The 23812-nt window shown below is 40.3% G+C and overlaps 3 protein-coding genes and 1 pseudogene across 16 annotated transcripts; 3 read left to right on the top strand and 1 right to left on the bottom strand.

Annotated features, from left to right (window-relative positions):
- The first annotated feature begins 3218 nt into the window (after nt 1-3218).
- On the top strand, nt 3219-4226 carry LOC103699976 (uncharacterized). The gene is made up of 2 exons (XM_008781961.6): nt 3219-3507; nt 3620-4226. Exons 1-2 carry the CDS (start codon nt 3307-3309, stop codon nt 4007-4009), a joined length of 591 nt encoding a protein of 196 aa, XP_008780183.4. The 5' UTR covers nt 3219-3306; the 3' UTR covers nt 4010-4226.
- Nucleotides 4227-5111: 885 nt separating this feature from the next.
- Nucleotides 5112-13130, bottom strand: LOC103714264 (uncharacterized). 12 transcript variants are annotated; one of them, XR_016400387.1, is made up of 5 exons: nt 12807-12946; nt 12574-12669; nt 8336-9576; nt 7412-8245; nt 5112-5557 (listed from the first exon to the last, which is right to left on the bottom strand). XR_016400387.1 is itself a non-coding variant. In XM_089930290.1 (5 exons), the coding sequence occupies exons 3-5, from the start codon at nt 12436-12438 to the stop codon at nt 7552-7554; spliced, it is 1953 nt and encodes a 650-aa protein (XP_089786416.1). In that variant the 5' UTR covers nt 12439-12478; nt 12574-12669; nt 12807-12946; the 3' UTR covers nt 5672-7551. The 12 variants fall into 12 exon arrangements, 6 of the variants coding, with proteins under 6 accessions (XP_089786416.1, XP_089786417.1, XP_088576708.2 ...); XR_016400382.1 differs by lacking the exon at nt 5112-5557 and adding exons at nt 5672-6268; nt 12427-12478 and having other exon boundaries at nt 7412-9576; XR_016400386.1 differs by lacking the exon at nt 5112-5557 and adding an exon at nt 5672-6268 and having other exon boundaries at nt 7412-8251.
- LOC103714265 (ubiquitin-conjugating enzyme E2 variant 1D-like) lies at nt 13117-18884 on the top strand. Of its 2 annotated transcripts, XM_008801457.6 has the most exons (5): nt 13117-13282; nt 14261-14400; nt 15376-15501; nt 16617-16743; nt 17098-18884. In XM_008801457.6, exons 1-5 carry the CDS (start codon nt 13249-13251, stop codon nt 17100-17102), a joined length of 432 nt encoding a protein of 143 aa, XP_008799679.1. In that variant the 5' UTR covers nt 13117-13248; the 3' UTR covers nt 17103-18884. The 2 variants fall into 2 exon arrangements, with proteins under 2 accessions (XP_008799679.1, XP_008799678.1); XM_008801456.6 differs by lacking the exon at nt 17098-18884 and having other exon boundaries at nt 16617-16944.
- Nucleotides 18885-19831: 947 nt separating this feature from the next.
- On the top strand, nt 19832-21194 carry LOC103714266 (putative CCR4-associated factor 1 homolog 11 pseudogene; annotated as a pseudogene). The gene has a single exon (XR_015977442.2). The product of XR_015977442.2 is annotated as a putative CCR4-associated factor 1 homolog 11 pseudogene (transcript).
- The last annotated feature ends 2618 nt before the right edge of the window (nt 21195-23812 follow it).

The raw sequence follows: 23812 nt of genomic DNA, 5'->3' as shown, positions 1-23812 counted from the left end.
ATATAAAATAACTCATTATTTAACCATATCTTACACTAACCCACCTAGTGCTTGAGTAATGAGGACAGCCAAGAGTCAAAAATAGTTTGTATATATGATGTAACCCATGAGGCTGCTTTAATCCTTGCCTTAAATGTTACAAATGGAATCGTGATGGATGATGGGAAAACTTAAAGAAAACAACCCATCCAAGTCTCGAGCTCAAAAACATTGACTCCAACTTGGGTTGCTAACCACAATTGCTTGGGCAACTGGGGGGCATTAATGGCTCTACTTCATTGTAAACAAGGAGAACACTTGGTTTGGAACCCTAGCATCCACAACGCCGTTACTCTTCTGCATGAATTATTTCCTTCACAAATCCTACTAAGTTTCTAGTTTTACCAATTATTAGTGTAACAATCCAGAACCTTATCTAAAATGGCTAGCTAAAAAGTATTATTTGAATTTCTTAGTCTTGTATAAGTATCCAAAATCTCCTTGACGAATAAGCAATGTGGGATTAAATACATGCCCGCACGAGTCCTCACATACTCCCTCCGTTTAAACCCTCATGTCCTTGTCAGTTTAAGGGTTCAAATTCATTCAAATCTAATTACATGCACCACGATAAGCCCGTGGTCAGCCTTCATTAACCCGTGCTGCAGTGTCTTCTAGTCCACATAGGCTATGAGCCGAATTCGCTGTCACCATTTGTAACAATTCATGACCTCATCCAAAATGACTAGTCGGAATGTATTATTTGGATTCTTTAGTTTTGTATAAGTATCCAAGATCTTCTCAGCGAATAAGTAATATGAGACTAAATACATGCCCGTATGAGTTTTCACAGTTAGTTGTCCCTATGCAAGTAAAAATTGGGAAACATATTGGAAAAAAACACTTGAATGCACTTTTCTTTGTGTCATTAGTACCTGGTGGGAATAGGAAGCGGCCTTTCTTCTGAAACTAGGGTAAGAAAATCTCTTCTTGGAATATGTGACTTGCATTTGTACCACTTTGTGGATAAAGTCAGCCTTTTATTTTGGTAAGCTTATACCAAATCAATGTTGTAAGGGGAAAGAAAACAAATTAGATCTAATGGTTGTGTTTTATAAGGAGGAATAGCCCTTAGATGCATCAAACAAGTGATATTAATGTGTTCTCATCGCGTCGGTCGCCAAGCAAGACAAATGAGTTACAAATCTACACGTCAGGTATCTCTCATTAAATTGGAAATAAAGACCCCATTTGCGTGAAGTAGTATATATTTAAGACTCATTTATTAAAATAACCAGAGATACATTTAATTCCATTTACTTTGTTAGCTACGATGCCTTGGAGCCATTGCAACCATAAATCCCATTGCAGGACATTGAATTATAGACTATAGAAAAATATTGAAATGATCCACTACGAATTAAAAGGCACTCATACAAAGAGAAAATGACTAATAGCGGTAATCCAACTAATCATTTTCTCATTATACATTAGTTTTTGTAGAAAATAAAATAAATAATATGAGAATACAAAGTGAAATGTGGGTGAAGTTTCTTGGGATCAACTTTTAATATACTTTTTTACTTGGACTATTATTTATCATCAGATCCAAACTAAAGATTATAGCATGAAAGAAACAGAATTTGTTAGTTATTCAATGCAAAATTACTGATGTGAGATTTTCCTTGAAATAGCTGAGTATTTTGTATGATTTATATTATAACTCAAAGCATTATGACAACTTGACCAAGTGCATATAGACCCACGATCAGGTCTAGAATCCATTTCATTCTATTTATTTTTTTTGTCTACAAATCCTGCTCATTTATTAAAAATTATGTGCCTTTTGGCATCATTGTCACTTTTCTTATCTTCAAAAATAGATTTCTAATTTATTTTTAAATTCTAATAAAAATAAGATTATATTTAGTAGAGTCAAATATTTTTAAGAATGGAAATATGATAATGATGGCCGAGATAACAATAGTGGTGGCAGACATAATGAAGATTGTATCAATGTGGTGGCAGCAGCGACGATGATGGTAGATATTAAAATATTTTTAGGAATTACGTGACAATCTGCATTACTTATAATATTTTTCTTTATCAGCATGATTTTGTGTCAACTTATATTAGTTTCCTTTGTTAGTATAATTTCGTTAAAGTGATTTTAGAGATCACATGACAACCTATATCAGCCTATATTATTTTCTATGTATAGAATCTAGACGCGAGTATATATAACTTCGGATATGTACCGAATATGTGAAGAAGCAACACAGAGAAATAAAATCACTTTTCTCTTTCTTCTTTTATTTTATTTTCTTCCTCTTCTCCAAATATTTTAATGGTGGAGATTGTGATGGTGATGGTGGCAATGCTGGAGATGGTGATGGTGGTAATAGAGATGATGGAAGCGATTGTAGAGTAATGATAACAATGGAAGTGATGTCGAGGATAATGATAAATGACATGAATTTTTCATCTTGTTACCTTATAAAAATAATTTCAAAAAATAAAATATAAAATTAATAGCAACAAACTTATTCTTTATCCTTGTTTATGCGATTTTACTTTTAAAACAAAAATAAGAAATTGAAAAAAAAAAAGCCAAAGAGTCACTTACATTAATGCCTTACAAGTCTAATTTATTCCCTCCAAATTTTCGTGATAATCCTGCTAATTTTCCCAAAAGTCTTCTAATCAGTGCATGCAGCCTGTATTTATGGCAGCGATTTGGAAAATCCACACTCAGGCATCTGTTCTGAATTAAATATGCAATAAGCCCTCCAACAGTATAATATATATTCAAATAGAAAACACACCCCTAGGAGATATAACACACACACACACACACACACACAGAGAGAGAGAGAGAGAGAGAGAGAGAGAGAGAGCTGTATTTGTTTTGTTCACACTATTTATAGAAAGATTTTTTATATTTACAATGGTTTCCCCAGCATACAGAATTCTTTGGCTCTTGACCGACTAATCCATGGTGCATTGCGTTTTGTAGTCGCAATATTTGGTGCATTTTTGTTTAAAATAAAAAAAAATGTTTACTGCAAAGCCCGTTCCTTTCTTTCCCACCATTAATTCATTTCCAGGCCTCAATATTGCACTCCTCTTCTTCCACCCATATCCTTCAATTCCATTCAATCCCACCCTCCTCTCCTTCCCATCGTCCTCAATGCATGCAAACTAAAGAAAAGATAAGAATAACAAAAGAAAACAAAAGAGTGCGTCAAAGAGAGAGAGAAGAATTAAAGTATTTGTTGTGTTGTATTAAAGAAAACCATTGACCACTCCCTTGGGTCCTCTTATATAATGGCATGCAAGGCTCCCCACCACCACCATGCTTGCAGCGGTGGAGGTTCTTCTTTTGGCCGCTACCACCGCTTACCAGGTGCCAGCTTCCTCCGACACCGAGTTTCTCCGGTGGCCGTCGGGCTCCTCGGCTCCACTCCGGTCGACCTCGACGAGTCACTCCCTGCCCCAAAAGGTTGGGAGAGGTGCCTCCACCTCCAGGTTCCTCGATCCCCCTCCCTCTACTCTTTGAAGCAACCATTCTAGCTAGCTACCAGCAATTCAAACGCCGGATGGGCCTTGTGGTACTAATTTCTATTGCTTTCGCATGCAGACAGGGAGGATCTTCTACAGGAGGGCAGCGATGAGCCGCAACAATGGCAAGAGCCCAAAGCTGGACCTGAAGCTGAATTTGTCCCTGCCGACGAGGGGGGCCACGTCGAGAAGGGTGGCAGCTGAGGACGACTCCCCGAAGGGATCCTCCTCCTCGTCTCCGCCGAGCTCCTGCTTGTCGTCATGCTCGAACAGCCCGGAGGCAGCATCCATGGTGCTTGCGGGCTGCCCCCGGTGCCTCATGTATGTCATGCTCTCCGAGGAAGACCCCAGGTGTCCCAAGTGCAAGAGTGCCGTCCTCCTCGACTTCTTCCATGGCAGCAACACCGCCGCCACCACCACCAACAGCAACAGCAAGAACAACAATAATAGCAAGACCAGGAAGAGCTGAAGTACTAGTTAGTACTAGTATATCCCCTCTCTCAAATCATAGGTTTTCTCCCTCCTTTTCCTCCTCCTGATCCACTTTTATATATGGCTCCACAGACATAGGTTGTGTTCTCGTTTATCTCTTGGTTGTTCCCCCTCCTATGATGAAGACAATGTAAAACGGGCCTATCATAAGCAGCCCAAATTTCTATAATCATCATGGTCGTATAGATGGTTCCTTTTTTTCCTGTCTTAATACTTTCTCAATTGCCTGATGCGTAATTTGCTCTTTTATTCATATCGGTACTTGGATTAGATATATATGAGCAACGAGCAATGGACAGAGAGGAAGGTGGTAAATAGGATGAAGCCCACAAAAAGCAGAATCTAATCTCGAGGATAAGTAATCCTTAATCATTGGGGATGGGCCTTTTCGTCAATTTGTGAAGAGAGTCCCTTGCAAGTGTACAAGCTCCATGGTGCATGCATCTATGTATGTATGTATCCATGTATTTATTGGGACTTAAAAAATATAAAAACTTCAAGGATGCGTGCGTCAGTGCGTGCGTGCGTGCGTGCGAGAGAGAGCGAGAGAGAGAGAGAGAAATGGAAGACTATTTTGGATTGAAATACCACAAAAATCAATTTAATGCGAGAGAGAGAGAGATGGAAGACTATTTTGGATTGAAATACCATAAAAAACAATTTAATGCAAGAGTAATTGAGACGGTTGAGAATAATGGTGGGATTACGTCAGGTGATAAATACCAATTTATTTCCACCCTCCTCACCTCCCTCTCTTTCCTCTTCACCCTTTACTGCCCTTTGAATACATCCAACACGCCATCATGGCACCCACTAAATGCAATTGGTCTTCGATGCACCGATTTCTTCTTCTTCTTTTTCTTTTTCCATGCCTCGGCACCTCGAGCTTGCGCTTTGCTCCTCCCTCGGAAAACTTTTAAGCAGCAAATGAAAAGGGGAAAGAGAGAATTCCCAAAGTCGTAAACAAGTCCCCTGGATTCATTATTGGCAAATTGCTCGTGCCCCAATTGGATGCTTCCACGCCTGAGTTGGCCCCTGGCAGAGACATAAGAGTCGTCCAATGGAAAGTGCGGACATCATTGACCAACAAACAGGTTGACATATCATATATAGAATAGAAAACAAGTTTAGCAAGCAACAAAGATGTGAGTTTGAGAGTTGTTACACCAAGGGATGTTGACTCTAAAGCCCCCTCCCCCTCCTTCCTTTCAAACTAGAGTAGATACAAATGAAACACAAACGATTTCCCTTGAAGGACTGAGCTGGATCATTCATTTTTCACAGAAATCAAGGTGCCGCATAAAGAAATTGATAACATGAGCTTGACATTGCATCAATTATCAAATATCAGCATCAATTGATGTACAGGGAGACAAAGGTGTATGGCCGGCTGATGTGGATGAGTGCTCTGTGCCCCTTAAGCTCTTCTTCGTAGGAACTCTATAAAGGTATCTGGCTGACAAAAAGATGGGAGCTAGACTGGGGAACACTTGATTTCCTTTCCCCCTATTCTCTCCTCAAACATCTTATGGGTTTAAAAAAGAAGAAGAACAAAGGTGAGCAAATTAAATGGTTAATATTTCAGATAAGCACATAAAAGAAGACAGAAGGCACAACCACAAAAAAAAAAAAAAGAAGATGGCATCAGAGTTTCAATGAGCATTCAATATGCTGCAACTCTAGAAAGTCTGGGTGCTACAATTAGATCTATGGGACAGGCATTTTGAGAAAGATATAATCTGATATACAACTAGTCAACAAGCAAAACCAAATTATCATCCTGTTTATAGACTGATGGCTTACAAAAGCCACATCACCACAAGTGATGTCTGCTTTCCAGCAATCTTTGAAGATCACTTTATAACATCTTCACACATGCATGGCTTTTGGGCCGACGCTTGCTCTTGCATCATCCAGTTAATTTCAATGCTGGTAGCTGATCAATCAGTATGGCGGCTTTGCCAGCTCTTTTACATATATAGCATGGGTGAGTATAAATAATGACAAACAACACAAGCACGTGAGGCAAGCTGTTTAGATCACGACGACCATGATTATAAATTGGATGCCAAATGGTGGATCCAAGTAATCAGACAAGAGCTGCTGCCCCTGATGTATAGCACTGTTTCCATGAATCGCACTCGGGAATTGGTGAGATAGAGTGGTGGGGCTGAATCTTGTCTAATTCCTCTTATCCACAATTCTACTTCCCATTGCAATCGCAGTAGGTTGCAGTCTAAACTTGGTACACATGCACAGACACAAACACACGAGTAAATTGAGAGCATAGTAATAGTAGAAGAGAAGTCATGAATGAAGCCCAGAAGAGGGTATTAAGGAATTCTATTCAATTGAAGATTTGTGGCATGATGTGTCATCATTAAAAACATTAGTTCATAATAGGAAACAAGTTAAAAGAAGTGGTTTCTGGGCTTAATGATAAATATCTGACGGACTGGAAATATGAAAGCTTCAAGCAATGACATGGATTACAAAAGCCACAGATATTCACATGAGCACAATGAATCAAAAAGTTACATATTATCCTTCATATTACAGGCAAAAGAAATACCGTAAGTTTATCAACCATCCAACAGTGTTTCCATAATTTGGTGGTTATGTAACAGTACACACTCCAACTTCTGAATGCATAGATATTACAAAATCACATACCATAAACTAATCAGCATATAGTAACAGAGCAAACTCTGAGAACAAGATAGAGAATAAGTAGTTAACTCTGAGATTTTTCACATACCCTAATTAGCAATATAAGGGAAAAAAAAACAATTACCAGCATAATCCCCATAATTTGCTTCCCCATATTTCATATATTAGACTTAACTTTGTCCATTGAGGAACTATCATGTAGATTTTTACTCTTCCTGGAATTAATTCCTTCAAACACTGTTGCCAACTTGTTAATAATTTGAATGAGCAAAGAACACTGATGATCCATCGGCTTTATGTACCATAAAATAGCTAGTCCATGAACAACATGTCCGTATGTGAACTATCTAACCAGATTTTTTACATGAATTAGAATGAGGATATCACGCCCATTGAAGATAAAGGCAAAGAAAACAAAGATGATACTGCAGGCTAGTCCGGGCAGCACAGAGAGTAGAATCACAGAGCATGAAACACAAATATTGAATCTCTGGATCATGCTCAAGAACCTACCACAGCAAAAGAGAGGCACAATATTACAACAGAGCATCAATTTCAAAACAGAAATTTCCCAACTAGTAAAGAAGTTTCTCATAAAAGTAATTATGTTCATTTCCAGAATGAGGGCATTTTTAACAAATATACTTGTGTGTTACATGAATTTCTGTAGATTAAAAGTATCAAAATAAAGCATTATGAATCATTTTACCTGATCATGGGAGAAGACAGCAAATTCTAGAAGAAAATTAGCATGAAAACATTGCCATCATCAAAAATGCCAATCCGTGTGCATCTTAAAAATGAACAAGACAGCATCAGGGAACTTTGTCATGTATCATCTTGACTTTCTCACCAACCACTACTGCTTCTGATGTACTTATCCACAATGCCAAATTCCCTGTTTTGTTCAAGTCGCCTCGCATAGTTCTCAGTAGAAATGGGACCCTTCTTCGAACGAAGATAGTAGATCATTTCCCACGGCCACAAGTGAGCAGCACCAAAGTATTCCTCTATGGAAATATCAGGACAACCCTCTTCTGGTGCTGCCAGTCCATAATGTCGCAGGACCAAGAACATTTCCTGTGTTGGTATTCTTCTAGACTTGCTAGTCTCACATTCAGAGGGAATATGCCTATTCAGCTTTACAAATGAAGCTTCCTGTGAGTCATTGTTCTGTTCATGATTCTCATTAGTAACAACGGCATATTTATGCAGATCTGTGCATGCATTGGTTTCATTGTAATGAGCCACAAATGCAGAATATTTTACATCATCACCATTATGTCCAATATGTTCACCATTAATCTCATTATCTGCCTTGCATGGAGTGATTGCATTTTCATCATCAACTGTTGAACATGTAACTTTTGGTTTGGCATTCTCTAAATGCTTGGACTCAGGGCTCGTCAGAGTCTTCACATTGCCCTTTGGAGAGGTATTCATGCAAACATCAATTTGGTTGTTCTTTGGGGAAGGAGTAGATTTCCGTTCCAATGAGACAGATAAAGACAATGATCTCGGAAAGCTCGACCTTGACCTTGATCTGGATCTAGAACTTACAGATTTAGAATAGGGTGACAAAGAAGCAGATCTTGAAATAGAAGATGCCGATTGAGACTGAGAAGATGCAGACCTTGAGCGTGAAGAGCAGCAAGTATTGGATATGGATTTTTGGGACCGTGAATGTGATTGCGAGCTAGTTGTAGAAGAATCAGAAGAAAGTGATGAGGTACGAGATCTCCTTCGTCTTCTTCTACTTCTTTTCACAACTTTTTTGGGGGCTTCATGTTCCAGCTTGCTCCTTTTCTTTGCCTGAGAATTACTTCTGAGCTTGGAACGTCGTTCTTCCCTAAGTTCTAGAGAGGTGTCCCCTGCCCTGAATGCTCTTCTAGCTTTATCAGGATGAGGTTCCTTTCGTACCTGCATATGGTGCCTTGATATCAAAGGATCTCTACTAAAATCTGACCTTCCCCATGAATTGGGTCTGAACCACTTCAGCCTTCCCTCCCCTTTATCTAGGCAATTTATTTCATCTCTCTTGCAGTTGAACTTGCCAAACTCCTCTCGTCGAGCATCCCCTTGAGGGCAGTTACGCATTATGTGACCAACCAGTCCACAGTTATAGCAGGTCTGCTGAGTTTTTGATTTATCACAGTTCCTATGAGTATCATCGCCAACAGATTGCTCTATCCATCTTCTCTCCTTGGAACTTCCTCGGTCTGGAGAGCCATAAGAGCTATCTATCTGAACATTTCCATTATCATTGCTTCTATTGTAACCATGGTAAGGTTCATAGCGGTCAAAATCACCTCCATTCTCAACTCCATTACTGGCCAATGTATCATTAATAGGTTCACCCCATCGATCATTCTCCAAGGGATTTAGATCAATTGTACCACCTTCATTCATTACTCCCTCATTCGTATTTACACCTTTATCCCCTTCGATATCATTAATATCGTGCACATTACCAGCCTCTTTGGGTGTCATATCCAATTGATGCTGTCCATGATTATTTGGGACACGAGCTGCACCAGTAGAAAAATCCCTTTGATCTCGAGAACCCCTGATCCCGATACTATCATTGTCTTCCCTGAAGTTCCATCCACGATAGGGTTCATAAAATCTGGTGCTCCTTGCAGATATTTGAGGAGGCCTAGGCTGCCTGTTTGACCAATTAAGAGATATGTGCTCCCCACAAATGTTCTTGCCTTGCAGCGCTCGCAAAGCTCTCTCTGCATTCGCCGTATATTCATAGACTGCAAATCCATATCCATCTTTCAGTTGTACGCTACACCGACCAAACCTCCGAAAAACCTGTTCAAGTTCTTCTCGTCGAACATGAGGAGAGAGATGGCCCACATACAAAGACATCTGCAAACTCGTTAAAAAGAAAAGGTTGCATTAATATATGTAGCCCAAACTAATAAAAAAGTGCTATGCCGAATCAATAATTAACCTTTAGGGGGTGGATATGAAAAACCATTTGTTTGATAACATAAATTAAACTCCAAAATGTTCCTTGACAGTAGAGCAAACAAACAAGAAGGTATTGCCACATTACTCTTGGCATTATCACTGATTGGCCTAATAAGTGTTACTTCTAAATGAAACTGATTGTTTCTTTGAATTCATTATGACCTTCATTAGCACATCATGAATTGCTGCCCACCACACAAACTGCCAGTTCATTAGAACAAATTTATTCTATCCATAATCATTGACATGTAAATCAAAGTGGTATGACACAAAATAACAAGGTTTTAGTATATCAATGTACTTGATCTACTCAATTTCCATAGGAAATGTGACAATGCCTATATTCACTGTAACGGTACCAGAAGCCATACCATCCAATTTAGTTTTTGTTTTCCATCAAAAGTGCAATTTATATTTTTTCAATAAGACAAAATTACAGGAACTTGGACTTTATATGCTAAAATGCTAATATTACAAGTTAAACGTGTGATATTAGCAATTAGTTATGTATAACACAAAATGATAGATATTTGTACAAAGAGTTTATGCAGCTCTAAGGAGTCACAGCTTCTACAAGCTGCTCTTTCAACTGCGTGGCAGGGAAGAATTATGTTCAAAAAATACAATCACATCAGCATTTGCACCGTAAATATCAGTTTATGTCCTGATGTAATCTCATGTTTTGGTTGAGTCTCCATCCTTGCTTCTTCTACCTGAATATTCTTTGTAGTATTAGATCTTCTTAAGGCCCTTAAGGAGTCAGGCGTAACATGGAAAACTGCAATTATGTGCTTCCTTTTAAATAACCATTTCGACACATCACCATTCATTCAAGTCTTCATGTAGCCTTAGTAGTTCATTCATTCATTAACCACTCAAGTTCTTGGACAGCTAACACTTTGTTCACAAACAGGATATTTATCAATCAATTCCTGCCTTATCTTTGGCTCATGATATAAAGGTGATGTGCTGCCCTTTCAAGCTAAGCACATGAATATTATGCATGATCAAAGCATGAATTATTCTGTTGTGCTCCTAAATGTATAAACTAACAAGATCACAAACACTACTAAAAGAACAATTTACAAAAACATAAATTTCAAAAAAATGGGTTTCTGTACTGCCAATTACAGAGTAGAACGATAATATAGATATGCAATCCTCTCACAAACATGAGTCAGTATTGCATATGATATCGGTACTTCATAATCAGCAATCCTCATGCCTATCAAGTTTATCACAGAAGTTTAATTTCTAACTCTTAATCACATAAAATTCAGAAGAGATTTTAACTGTCTTCCTCAAAGATTCTGACTTGCAAAATTTATTTATAACAAATCCAAAACCATCAGATCCAAATAATCTAATTTTGTTATTGTCCACAACAGGCAATAACATCACATTACTCTTGATATTATCACTGATTGGCCTAATAAATGTTCTCTCTAAATGGAACCGCTTGCTTCTTTGAAATTCATTATAACCTTCAAATAGCAGGTCATCACCTGCTGCCACCACACGAACTGCCATTAGAACAAATTTATTCTAACCAGTATCACTGAACATGCAAATCCAAGTGACGGCACAAGCACCTTGCTGCACGAGTGCAAGTAGCGATCAGTGATTCCTTCATTATGCAATGCCAGTCTACAACCTCAATGGATTCCTAATCCATTTGATTGTCAAATGTATAGAATCCACCAAATAACAAATCAAGTTTTGTCCCATCCCTGAAGCAGTACACTCCACCTCAGGCTTTTCTTTAACTCACCTATATGGTTCAGATTAAGAAGATTTAACTGCCGTTTGTTCACATGCAACATTTGAATTAGTATTATGTAGCCCATCTAACATCAATCCACCAATTTTCTTGTCCAAATTTGGGACTTCTCACTTAAACTTCTCAGTAATCAATTTTATATTACAAGCAACCCCTTCAGAAACCATACATGGTCCTGCCCTACTTAAATCCATCATGTGTTATAATATAGGCAAACATCGACAAAAAATTTTCTTCCAATACATACACAAGCTCCAGCGCAAAATAAAATTTATGAAGCACATATTTCATGCACAAACATAGTAGGTATTTTGATATTTCAATATGTTACACCAAAAATAGAAACACAAAGTGCTAGATCTTACACCTTGAAATAGCTGGCTTTGGGAGCTATGTAGTCACTTATAGGAAATCGGGAACAGCAATTCTATCTCTATTCAATTATCATTTACCTAGTAATAAAACAAAAGATGATAACTGACACTCAAACTTTAGGATAAATGATGGGGGTATTTTTTTTAACATCCTCATATGAACGCAATTGTTTCCGCATCTAAAACATAGTCATCAACCAATTTTCTGCTGTAATTTATATTCTCTGATATTGGTGCACGCGTACAACCCAATCATATAGTATCACCAATGCAATTTCTGTGGCTATTAAGGAATTCAACATGGCTCAGGTGTTCTTCTAGAGTAGTGGAAACATATAATATCAATTACATTTTCAGTTGTCACAGTTCCCAATATCAGCATCCAATCAAGTTGGCTTCAGATGAGGATAGGAAGAGTAAATCTTAAAAGCATAAAAAAGAAAGCAGCTAAAAAGTTAAATGCACCAAAAATGCTTCCCAAGTTAGCAAAAACCCTAACGTGCATTACCTTCTACTTCTTGGACTTCAGAAAAACGTAGAGAAAACCAAGACAGTTAATCTGAAATGCCATTAAAACCAAATCAAGAATACCTCATCAACCATCGGCAAGCAAAAAACACTAAAAGCATGCTTCTTGTTCCATCTGCACCACATTTTTCCACACACACACAAAAAAAAAATACTAGTAAAAACAGCGTCTGGAGCAAGAATCAAAGAAGAAAACTATTCGAAGCTCACCAAGAACTACTCCAATCCGCTTCTTGGAAGACGTCAACACCGGCGAAAGCCCTTCAATATTCCTTCTTTCACTTCACGACAACAATTCTAGTCCACCTGACGTTGTATTCGACGAAATCAAAACCAATCTCGATCAAACACCCAAAAAATGCCCTAATCTACTCTTGATTAACAAAAAAAGAGGCCAAGAAACAAGCGAAAAGATCGAGAAAAGAGATCAGTCAGTGCAATACCTGGGACAAGGAAAAACAATCAGCAAAAACCATCCAAAACCCTAGACTTGGATCGAATCATCGGGACGCCATCCTTCGGCACTCGAGATTTCTCTCTTCCACTCGCGGAACTAGTGCGGTATGCATCGCCACCATCAGGAGGATATTGGCTATTTGCTACCCAAGTGTGTGTTTTATACACTGTATAACTTTGTATACACGCGCGCCGCGGGTGGATTGGAAGATCTAGGGAAAACACTACACGCGAGTGGGACAATACAATGTATAGCTTTCTAAGACGTACACCAAATGACCTTACCTTTATTTCGTCCTATCCTTTGGCCCAATTCACTCTCTCGTTTGCGCTTTTTATCACCCCTTTTTCCTCTCTCTCTCTCTCTCTCTCTCTCTCTCTCTCTCTCTACCCCCCCTCGATCTCGGCGAACTGAAATCTTTGTCGCCGATGACGATGGGGTCCGGAGGATCGAGTATTGTGGGTATGATTTTTGGAACCTTGATCTCCTCTTTTACTGCTGGTTATTTCTTGGATCGGCATGCGGATTCTTTCTTTGATGTTCATGCTTTGTCATGTGGATTGTATTTGAAATTCCTTAAAGGTCACTCATAGATGAATGCTGGGTTTCATGTGTCTTAGATTTCTTGATGGTTTTCCATCGTAATTTGGGGTATTCAATATCCGGATTCTCTCTCTCTCTCTCTCTCTCTCTCTCTCTCTCTTACAGAACAAATCCTAAGTTTTAGTGCGGAATTTGGCGTCCATGTTTTGACAGCGGTTGAATAGATAGGAGTAGGCTAGTTTGAGCAAGATCATTTTCGATTGGAATGATGAGAGTATCAGCATCGTGGATGCTGGATATTTAGCATTGAATTTTGTTTTACATTATTTGTGTCTGGAAATGAGTTAGAATCGATGCTAAATATAATGATTAAATAGAATACGTTTTCTCGTGTTCTCTCACCCATGGAAAGCTTTGAGAAGATTGATTGAAGAAGTTAGAAGGTATCTGGTGAACTTGGCACCCCTATCAGTTTGAAGGTATCTTTAACAATCTTGTTAAATGTAACTTTGAGCATGTTCGATAGGGTCTTTGTATCTTAGCATGGTTGAACTGGCACACTACTAGACAATATTTAGGGCACTTGTAGTCCATTTCCACTGCCGAATATATATCTAACTAATTGATTTAGAAATTTTGTTAAGGTGCCCTTGGCTCTGTTACCTCAAATTATGATCGCATTGCTGTGTGGTAAATTCTTCTCTTGATTAACTAGTTTCTCTGGTATTGCGAGCTGTATATTCTGTATAATATGCATAAATTTGTCATGGATAGTGACGTTTATTGAAGCAGCATTTTAGTAAAGCCTATAAATTGTGAAGTTGCTCCATCTAAATGGGCATTTTTTACATTCTCTAAGAAAATGATAAATTTCTCTATAATTATCTTGCGTCACAGTACCTCGGAACTTTAGACTGCTGGAGGAACTTGAACGTGGAGAGAAAGGTATTGGAGATGGCACGGTTAGCTATGGAATAGATGATGGAGATGACATTTACATGCGTTCTTGGACGGGTACCATAATTGGTCCACATAATGTATGTCCCTGTTTCTTAGACCATTGGCCTGTTGTTCAAAAACAAATCAAATTGGCATTTTTATGTTTATGAGGCATATTATATGTGGCCTAACTCATTCCATTTAATTATTGGAGATTTAATATTGACAATTGACTTTAATAGGTACAAGTTGTTAAAACAATAAAATACTCTTCATCCAGTACTATTGTTTGTCAGCTTTTGCTAGAGTTTGTCAAGTGGTCAACATTTCTGATTATCTCTTCAACATGTTTTTGGTTGATTGGGTTCTATATGTAGTGTGTAAATGAAATAAAATAGAAGCTGTACATGGTGATCTAAACCATCAGCCTTATGAGGGACAGTATAATCTTGTACATATTAAATCCTGCTTAAATTAAGTAAATGCTTCTAGCCAACTTTTTGAGCACTTGTAGCCCATGTTTTCTTTTTTTTAGGGGGGGTCGTCATATCTTTGTATATATGCATGTCTTTTGGTTGTTTTTTGTTGTTTATTGTTCACATCTGCAAAGTACAAAGTATAGTATGTATCTGTTAAAGTGTCTAGTGTATTTTACCTTGATAGAAATGCACTGACTTGCTTTTAGCTTCCCCATGTTGACTATTCTAAGTGTTAATCTGATAAGAAATACAACGATTTTGAGATAGCTACTTATGCTTTGCCAATCTGATTTGTGACTGCCCTTACCAAGTATTGCTAGTTTCCTCTGAACCAGTCAGTATTTATTGATGTTTCTTCTATTTGTGCATTCAGAAATGTCCCCCTGCAAGACACTTCACACATGCATTCTGTTGTTTACTTTAGACTTACACAAGTCTGAGTTATTATTTGCAGAGGCATAAGAAGCAACCTGACTTAATGAGTTAAACCAGGTTCAGCTAGTTGAGTCTTTAGAATAATTTGTCTATAGAGCAAAGATGTTTCTGCAAAGTAACAGCTTTATTAGTGTCCTCTTTATCTCATTTCTTTTGCAGTCAGTGCATGAAAATCGTATTTATCAGTTGAAGCTCTTCTGTGATAAAGATTACCCTGACAAACCTCCAAGCGTTCGCTTCCACTCACGGATCAATATAACATGTGTTAACCATGAAACTGGAGTGGTAATAATCTCTCTCTCTCTTTCTGTAGTTACTCTGATTTCAAAGATCTTCCTGTCACAATGATGGTTGCCATTCATATGAACCATGACTTTGTGATCATGGAGCCTCCGTTGTTTGTGCCAGTGGTATGTCGCATAGTATTGATGGCATTGTGGCAAGATTTTTTTTTAGAAAAATGCATTGAGGTGTGGTTGCTACCTTTTTTTTATTAAATTGTTTACAGTCTTCTGCTTTATTCGAAGAGATGGTCTTCATCTGTCTTCAAGATATTATACAATTACTGAAATGACAAAATGGCCAATGATTTAATATGCAGGATGAAATAGTAATTAGAGTGGCAGCAGTAATTATTGTAAACATTTCTTTTTCTGTGGGGAGTAGATGTGTTTGTAGGCAGTGGTCTACATTTCAAGGTGTATCTCTCTCCCCCAAAACCCTAAATCTTTGAACCAGGATTTCAACCCTGATCTTTGCGACAATCCCAAGAGACTTTAGCTTGGTAAGCTGGTACCAGAATGTGGTGTATCCATCTTGGTGAGCTTGTGTCGTAATTTCATTTTTACTGTTAAAAGACTTTCTACACCATTGGTTTGTTTCAAGCTTGGTTAAATAACCAGCCTGGTAGAGAATATTACTTAAATTCCATCTCAATGCAGTAATTCTATGCAGAAGGAACAGTTACTAAACTTTGATTGATAGGCATGAATTTATTTACTTTTATAAATGGTCAAAGTTTTTGCTGTTTTGAGAAAGTTATACATTCAGCGATTCCTGCCTCTTTAGGCACTGAGCAGCTTGGTGCAGAAAACCACCACAAAAACCAATCAATTTCAGTCTCCTTTAAAATTTATAAGAATAAGATCGGAAAATAGTAAAACTATTATATGCACATGTCATATGTTTAAACCATGCAGTAAGCTGGCCAGAAGACGACAGAGCATGTGAGACAGGTTGTTAGATTTGTAGGATTTGATTGGTGGCAGGTTTTGATGAATATTCTGGTTGTCAGAAAGAATCATCGTTGCCACTTTGGGGTGACATAGTTTAAAAAAAAAAAAAAATCCTTATATCACAGTTCTGTGCTAATGTTGGATTATGCATGGGTTTATGTTTAGGTTGAGCCAAAGAAATTTGGGATTCTTGCAAAGTGGCAGCGAGGGTACACCATGGAAGACATACTGGTACAGTTAAAGAAGGAGATGGCAGCACCACCCAACCGGAAGCTGGTTCAGCCCCCGGAAGGTACCTTCTTCTAGTGGATGAGTACAATCATTGCTTATCCTACAAAAGTTAAGGACTCAAGGGCTGCCTTTTGTGGATCCCTGTATTCATCTCTTGCCATTTTCATCTTATGTTTTAACTGCATTATAGTCATGATGTTTTAAATGGGATTGCTTTTACCAGTGAAAAACACAATAAAATTCATAACCAAGAACTTTTCCATGAGTCCTTTTCATGTCCTGATCTCGGTTTTAATTGGGCGAGTTTCCTTGGGAAAAAGAGACCTCATCAATTTGGGGATGTTCCTTCACGGCCAAAGTTCATGTCTTGTACTGTTGCCTCTCCACAGCGGCATTGACACCATGTCTGATGCAGGTTAGCCAATCTCAACTTGGATAAAAGTCTTCTCGAGTTACCTGGAAGAGAAGGCCCAGAACAAACACCTGACCTGGCTGCACAACCAGTTCAAACGCACCAATTGTTGTTATCAGGTTTATTGAAGTTGGGTTCTGCAGGTTGATTCAAGTTGCCAGCGGTTTCATGTTGAATTCTTGTGCCTTTGGATGCTTACCCACCAAATGCTTGAATTGACTTGGTTGCTCGAAATGGAGCCAGAAGAAGCTCAGTTTACATTTCTGATCTCCGTGATGCCTGGATGAAGATCTATGATCAGCTTCATCTATACATGCGCAGAGGTTAATTAAATTTTTAAGTTGTTTGTCCTCCATGCCAAGCTTCAGAGTTGCCTGATCTTCTGGTGAACAGGCCCCTTTATTAGTCGGCTAATGGGAGGCATTTTGCATTAAGAGGTGAGGGACCTTCTGGGAGGCATTTTGCATTAAGAGGTGAGGGACCATCGAAATTTATCAGTGGATTTGACCTCACAAATGGATTGCAATATTAATTACGTGATGGATGGCTTGTGGATCCAGCTTGCTTTTGTTGGTTTGCTCCAACCCAAGAGTCCTGTTATTAAAAGGAAAAACAAGCAATCATATATGGGGCCATAATTTCTTATCTTCAATCATCGAAGAGGACCAACACTCAATAAGAAGCTTTACAGCTTGTGATCGTGCTACGACTGAAACTAGCATCATTTCCTCAATCATTGTGCGATCAACACCACCATTTCAGGTATTTTTTGCATGAGTTATTGCACCATCGGCCGAAGCTCTGCGATCCGGCAGTTTTTAACCTGCTTGACACTGATGATATATGTGCAGAGAGAAGCAATCCAATTTTTAATGCTACAAAGGATTGGATAATCATGGGTTTTTTGTAAAAAAAAATGTAGATGACATGGAGCAAGAGCTGAGGGATGAGTTATTACTCGCCAGAATTAGGGTACTTCAATCAGCATTCTTCTGAGTTTGTTACTAGAGGAATATGCTCAGAAGTTGAACCCATAATTTGGTCAGGTTGGTGCTTCCCTTAAATCATGTAGGGCAATTGACCCTTCCCTCATGTTTGGAGTCTCGAATGACCAGGTTATGGTGAGATTGAGAGGTTGCAGCATTATATCTTTCGCACCAAGGAACGAGAATCCTTCCTTCGTGCAAATCCACTGTTGGATCACCCACTACATAGATCTCAAAGTGCTCAGAATTCTGTCAATCAATCATGTTACTGCTCAAATCTCAAAATGACCGGTGGGTATGGATGGTGAATCCTTTTATCATGCGAAAGATACAACCCTGACTCGATTGAGAGATGGTGCTAATTAAAGGACGGTTTGTCTTGGAGGTTTTGATTACAGAGATGGGGTACTCAGAACCCGGTCAGGCTTCGCCCCCCTCTTGCGGCTGTTGAATCAAAAATGATGAGTTGACTGTTGCTGCAAGAGCTATAATGTTTGATTGTACCGACATTTTTACGTTGTGGGTGTGAGCATCAGGGAGAAATTCTGTCCCTGGACCTGAAAATCAAGCTTGTCACCTCTTTGCTAGCCAACTTCTCCAAAGAGAGATCAGCTAAATAATGAAGTCACGAATCTAACGAGTGCAATTAACATTGCAAGGATGTAAAATTAGCATTTCAAATGTTGAAATATTTGGAGAAGAGAAAAAGAAAAAAAAAAAGGAGAGAGAGAGAGAGAGGGGAAAATGATTTTATTTTTCTGTTATTTCATATTCAGTATATTTAGTATATCTGAGAGGTTATATATACTCGTGTACAGACTTCATATATGAAAAATAATATAGGCTGATATAGGATCTCACTAATAATAAAAAATATTATAAATAATACAGGTTGTCATGAGATTTTTAAAATTACTCTAATGACAAAAAAATTAATATAGGTTGACATAGAATCACACTGATAAAGAAAAATATTATGAGTGATGCAGATTGTAATGTGAGTTCTAAAATTATTTTAACACCAAAAATTAGTTAGATGTGGTATTGAGTTTGCGAAGTTTTTTGCGTTAATCAAAGAAATATCTGGTGAATTTCATATTAGAGGTTTCGCTATGTCAACTAAAACAAAGGAAAGAAAGGAAGAGCAGTGGTGGGTTGGGTACAGCCAAGTGGGCTTCATCGAATTCCATGGGGAATTTCTATGCCTTACTTTAGCTTGGTAGTTCTCCCCATTTGTTCAGAATTGAGTCTTGAGATTTGATGGACTTAGAAAAGAAGCCGCCTATAGATATTTTATGCTCAATCATTCCCAATAACACTAGCACTCACATCCTCTTATCTTACCACGACTGCTGACATTAACTTTGAAAAATAAAAAGGGTTGCTTATAACATATGTGATTCCATCTTAAGAAAATATATAAGGTTTTGCAAATTATTTATGTTGAAACTATATTTATCACCTTTTGGCAGAATTTTCCTCTCATGACTATATAAGTGGCAGAATTCATGATAGTAGGCAAGCAAACAAACTTTAAGAAAAAAAAAAGATTTTGTTTTATTGAACATCACTAAATAATTATGCCTCTATGTACAAACATTCATTGCACACTATTATAGTTAACGAGAAATAGGATGTATTGTTATTCTAAAGCTTGGAAAGAAGAAAAGTTTCATATTTACACAAAGAAAAACAAAATACCCGTTATACCCGTTACTGCAATATATTGTACTCAGCCTATGGAGAGACCTTCTATATTAATCCCACCTAGACACGGTGTCCTTCAATGCCCGGAGATGAATCCTAGTTCCAATGGAAGAATAAAGATATTCCGCCCCTTATTCCTTCTCCCAGAAGGACTCCAAAATATCCCGGCCTGCACGAATCCCAATGCCGCTGCGCGAGCACGGGGACCGCATGATTCCCCGGGGCTCGCCCAGAAGATCAAAGGCGGCGGCCGGCCTCCATCTATATAAACACCCAAACGCCTCAACAGTTCTCTCGTCTTATTCCCAAAGATTCCATCAGAAGAGAGGCGGCGACGACGCCATGGGAGGAGGAGGAGGACGACGCCTCTCCCGACCACCGGTGGCCACGGCCACGGCGACGATGGGCTCGAAACCGCCGGTCCGTATCCGGTCCGTGTGGGCCGACAATCTCGACCGTGAGTTCACCCTGATCCGGTCGGCTGCTCGGCGGTTCCCGTACGCCGCCCTCGACACGGAGTTCCCCGGCGTGGTCTACCGGTCGGCGAAGCACCCGTTCGTCCTTTCCCCCGACGAGCGCTACGCCCTCCTCAAGATCAACGTGGACGCCCTCCAGCTCATCCAGCTGGGCCTCACCCTCTCCGACTCCGTCGCCGGCGCCGACCGTGTCGTCTGGGAGTTCAACTTCCGCGACTTCGACCTCCGCCGCGACCGCCACGCCCCGGAGTCCATAGAGCTCCTCCGGTCCCACGGCATCGACTTCGACGAGATCCGCGCCCGGGGGATCGATTCCCGCCGCTTCGCCGAGCTCTTCGTCTCGTCCGGGCTCGTCCGGAACGGAGAGGTGTGCTGGGTGAGCTTCCACAGCGCGTACGACTTCGGGTACCTGATCAAAACCCTAACCGGCTCCTATCTGCCGGCGAGGTTGGAGGATTTTCTCCGGGTGGTTAGGGTTTTCTTCGGGGATAGGGTGTTCGACATCAAGCACATGATGAGATACTGCGATAGCCTGTACGGAGGGTTGGATCAGGTAGCGAGCATCTTGAAGGTGGATCGGCCGGCGGGGAGTTGCCACCAGGCGGGGTCGGATAGCCTGCTCACGTGGGAGGCGTTCCGGAGGTTGAGAGAGATATACTTCGAACAAGACGGCGGGGAGAAGCACGCGGGCGTGCTTTACGGATTGGAGATCATATGAGACATTAAATTAGTGAGGTCAGCTGAGATATTAAATTAGTGTTATTATTAGTTCATTTGATTATAATAGGAAGTTAGCGTAAGAATATGGTATACCGCTGTTCATCCCATCCCAGATTGGCGATGACTACGCATATCCACGCGCAAAGCGAGAAATATTTCAAAAGATGTCTTTGATAATTTACTACTTGTCTACTTTTCATATTTGCCGTTATTTTTCTTTGGAGCATAAAAGATGAATACCAAATCCTCTTAACATGATGCTACTCCGCTTACGATTATAGTTTGAATGTGCTGGTATCCAGTCCAATAGGCTCCAGATTACGTTCAATGCGCCTACTCCCCACGTATGTACCGGAAAAAAAAAAAAACTAAGGTGAAACCCAAACGCATGACTGCATGTGAGCAAACTGTGCTCGTAGCACACCTTTCACGCCTTTAATTAATAAAGGACTATAAAGATAAAATAGAATGCGGATTTTTTATTTAATGGGACATACCGATTTTATAAATCTAATATGAATATATCCAAAAAAAATTAAAAATAAAATGTCATAAAGCGCGATTGGGAGAACCGACGAAGTGGTCTATAAAATCTTTTCCGACTGTTCCGTCGCATAGAGGTGGCCCAATCCGCCGCACCATTCGCCTCGCGATAGGTGTGCCGGTCTACAAAAGAAGTCCACTCCCTCAAGCTACTCCAAATGTTGACCAAAAGCGAGCGTGAGACCGCAACCTCTGCCCAGCTCTGGATCCAACCAACTATAGTGGTTGCGTACCCTCAACTACATAACATAGATAATGTCTGTCCAGGTTGCTCTAAATTCCGCACGAGAAATCAAGGTATCAAAAATCGTAGATCCGCCTGCTGCCAGCAGCATGAAGCCCAAACCTCGGATCACAAAGCCGGCCCTACTACCATCAAAGTTGACTTTGAGAAAACTCGAAGGGAGGAGAGCTCCCTTGTAAAGAAAACTAACCGGATCGTTGCAAGAGTAAGGGTCTCAGGTGTCTCTAGCTGCAGTCGTCACTCCAACAAAGGTATGATGAAGAACCTCAGTCGCCTAAGTCATGGCTCTCTCCAACACGAGCCTAGCTGATTGTCTAATGCCTTCAAAGATATAGGCATTTCTAGTTGGCCAGATGTGGTAGGCAATATAAGAGGCCTTGGCGCCCCACTGTCTGGACCGCATACTGCTGATACTGCCCTGCAAAGACTCGAGGAAGGTCAGGGCTAGAATAGCTGACTGGAGGAAGCCCATGGGTTGGCCAGTGAGTCTTGACACATGAAGCTCCCTCTGACAACGAAAAAGAACGTGATCCACAGTCTGCACTACATCATCACAAAAAGGGCAGGTCGGAGGATGGTCATCCCTCAATCCCTCAATACCTCCTGGTGGGAAGGCGACCCCAAGCCACCTTCCAAATGAAAAAGCTAACCCTAGGGTGAACACCAAGTCTCCAAATCCACGCCCTATCTGACCTCCAAGGTGCATCGTCTTGTACATGTTGTAGAGGTCCCTCGCTTTCACCTTTGGACTGCAAGAGTACCTCTAGACTCCCATGTTAGGGCTACCATGGGAAGGAATCGCTATAGAGAACACCCTTTTAGCCATCTCTCACCGAAGAGACGGGGCACGAGCTCCATATTCCACCTCCTCTCCTCAGACTAAAGCAGATCATAGATTCTCAAACTAGTCACCGTAACAGTGCAAACCATAGTTGGCCACCTCCTCCAAGGAACGTCAGAGAGCCAGGCATCATCCATCACATCCACTAATCTGCCATCACCAATCAACCATCTAATGCAGGAGGAGACCTCCGGTGCATGGGCGCAAACCTCTCGCTAGATGAACGAGCAACTCCAACTAGCCCGTGTACCAGCATCAAGGGTCAACGAGCCATACTTGTCCTTCATCACCGAGCTCCAGAGGCTCTCTGGCTCAAGCGAGAACCTCACAGCATGTCTAGCAATCATAGTCTCTCTTCTGACAAATAGTGATAGAATAAATACCCAAACCTCCATCACGAAGAGGCTGACAGACCGAACCCCAAGCCACCAGGTACACCCCACCCTGACCACTATAAGATCCCCACATGAATTTCTTAAATATCTGCTCAAGCTATGCCAGTAGGGTCTTCGGCGGTATTGTGTCAGAGAGGAGGTAAACAGGCATGGAACTGAGGACGGATCTGATCAAAGTCACTCTACCCATCATCGACAGGGATCTAAATTGCCACCCCTCCAGGCGCTCCCACACCCTTGCACGACTATCATACAATCGGCTCTCCAGATTCTATGCCCAGTTAGCAGCACACCAAGGTAGTTTCAGAGCTCATTTTGCTCCGCAACTCCCAAGCATCCCTTGATTGCCAGTTTCAAAGGATCCTGCGGCTCATCCATGTCAGTGCCTTTGGTCACCTCAATGTCACCTTCGCCCACGCCCGGCCTTTCTCGTTGGGGCACGACTTCCATCACCCAAAGAGCCCTCCATTGTGTCGCCTCCTTGTTCACCCATACCATCTACAAGGAATGTGTTCGACAAAATGGACAAGAGAAGGCACAAATATTAAAGCACTAGCGTCGCCAGAGCACTTTCCAATTAGTTAGACGCTTTCAGTAAACCCCTGGAGGCTATCCCAATTAGTTAGCACGTCCACCTTGAACCCATTGCAGGCGCCGATTGAAATTTTGCCACCTCGCAGACGGAGCAATATGCAGAAAACCTGATAACCGTGTAAGAATACCTCTCATAAATCATGCCTTCCCATTATATGATTAATGTATCAGGCTAGCCGCTGGACTCGATTAGAAAACTTAATTCCCCAACT

The sequence above is a fragment of the Phoenix dactylifera genome, chromosome 4 (assembly GCF_051530095.1).
Source record: "Phoenix dactylifera cultivar Ajwa chromosome 4, Ajwa_hap1_PhDact_Kaust_v1.1, whole genome shotgun sequence".
NCBI classification, from domain to species: domain Eukaryota; kingdom Viridiplantae; phylum Streptophyta; class Magnoliopsida; order Arecales; family Arecaceae; genus Phoenix; species Phoenix dactylifera.
The sequence above is the reverse complement of the archived record's forward strand: the minus strand, read 5'-3'. Positions and strand labels throughout refer to the sequence as shown.

Excerpts from the sequence above, each read along its gene's own strand:
- LOC103699976 (XM_008781961.6), top strand. The coding sequence starts at position 3,307 with ATGGCATGCAAGGCTCCCCACCACCACCATGCTTGCAGCGGTGGAGGT. Across the intron at positions 3,508-3,619 it reads AGAGGTGCCTCCACCTCCAG|ACAGGGAGGATCTTCTACAG; the intron begins GTTCCTCGATCC and ends TTTCGCATGCAG.
- LOC103714265 (XM_008801456.6), top strand. The coding sequence starts at position 13,249 with ATGACGATGGGGTCCGGAGGATCGAGTATTGTGG. Across the intron at positions 13,283-14,260 it reads CGGAGGATCGAGTATTGTGG|TACCTCGGAACTTTAGACTG; the intron begins GTATGATTTTTG and ends CTTGCGTCACAG. Across the intron at positions 14,401-15,375 it reads CCATAATTGGTCCACATAAT|TCAGTGCATGAAAATCGTAT; the intron begins GTATGTCCCTGT and ends TTTCTTTTGCAG.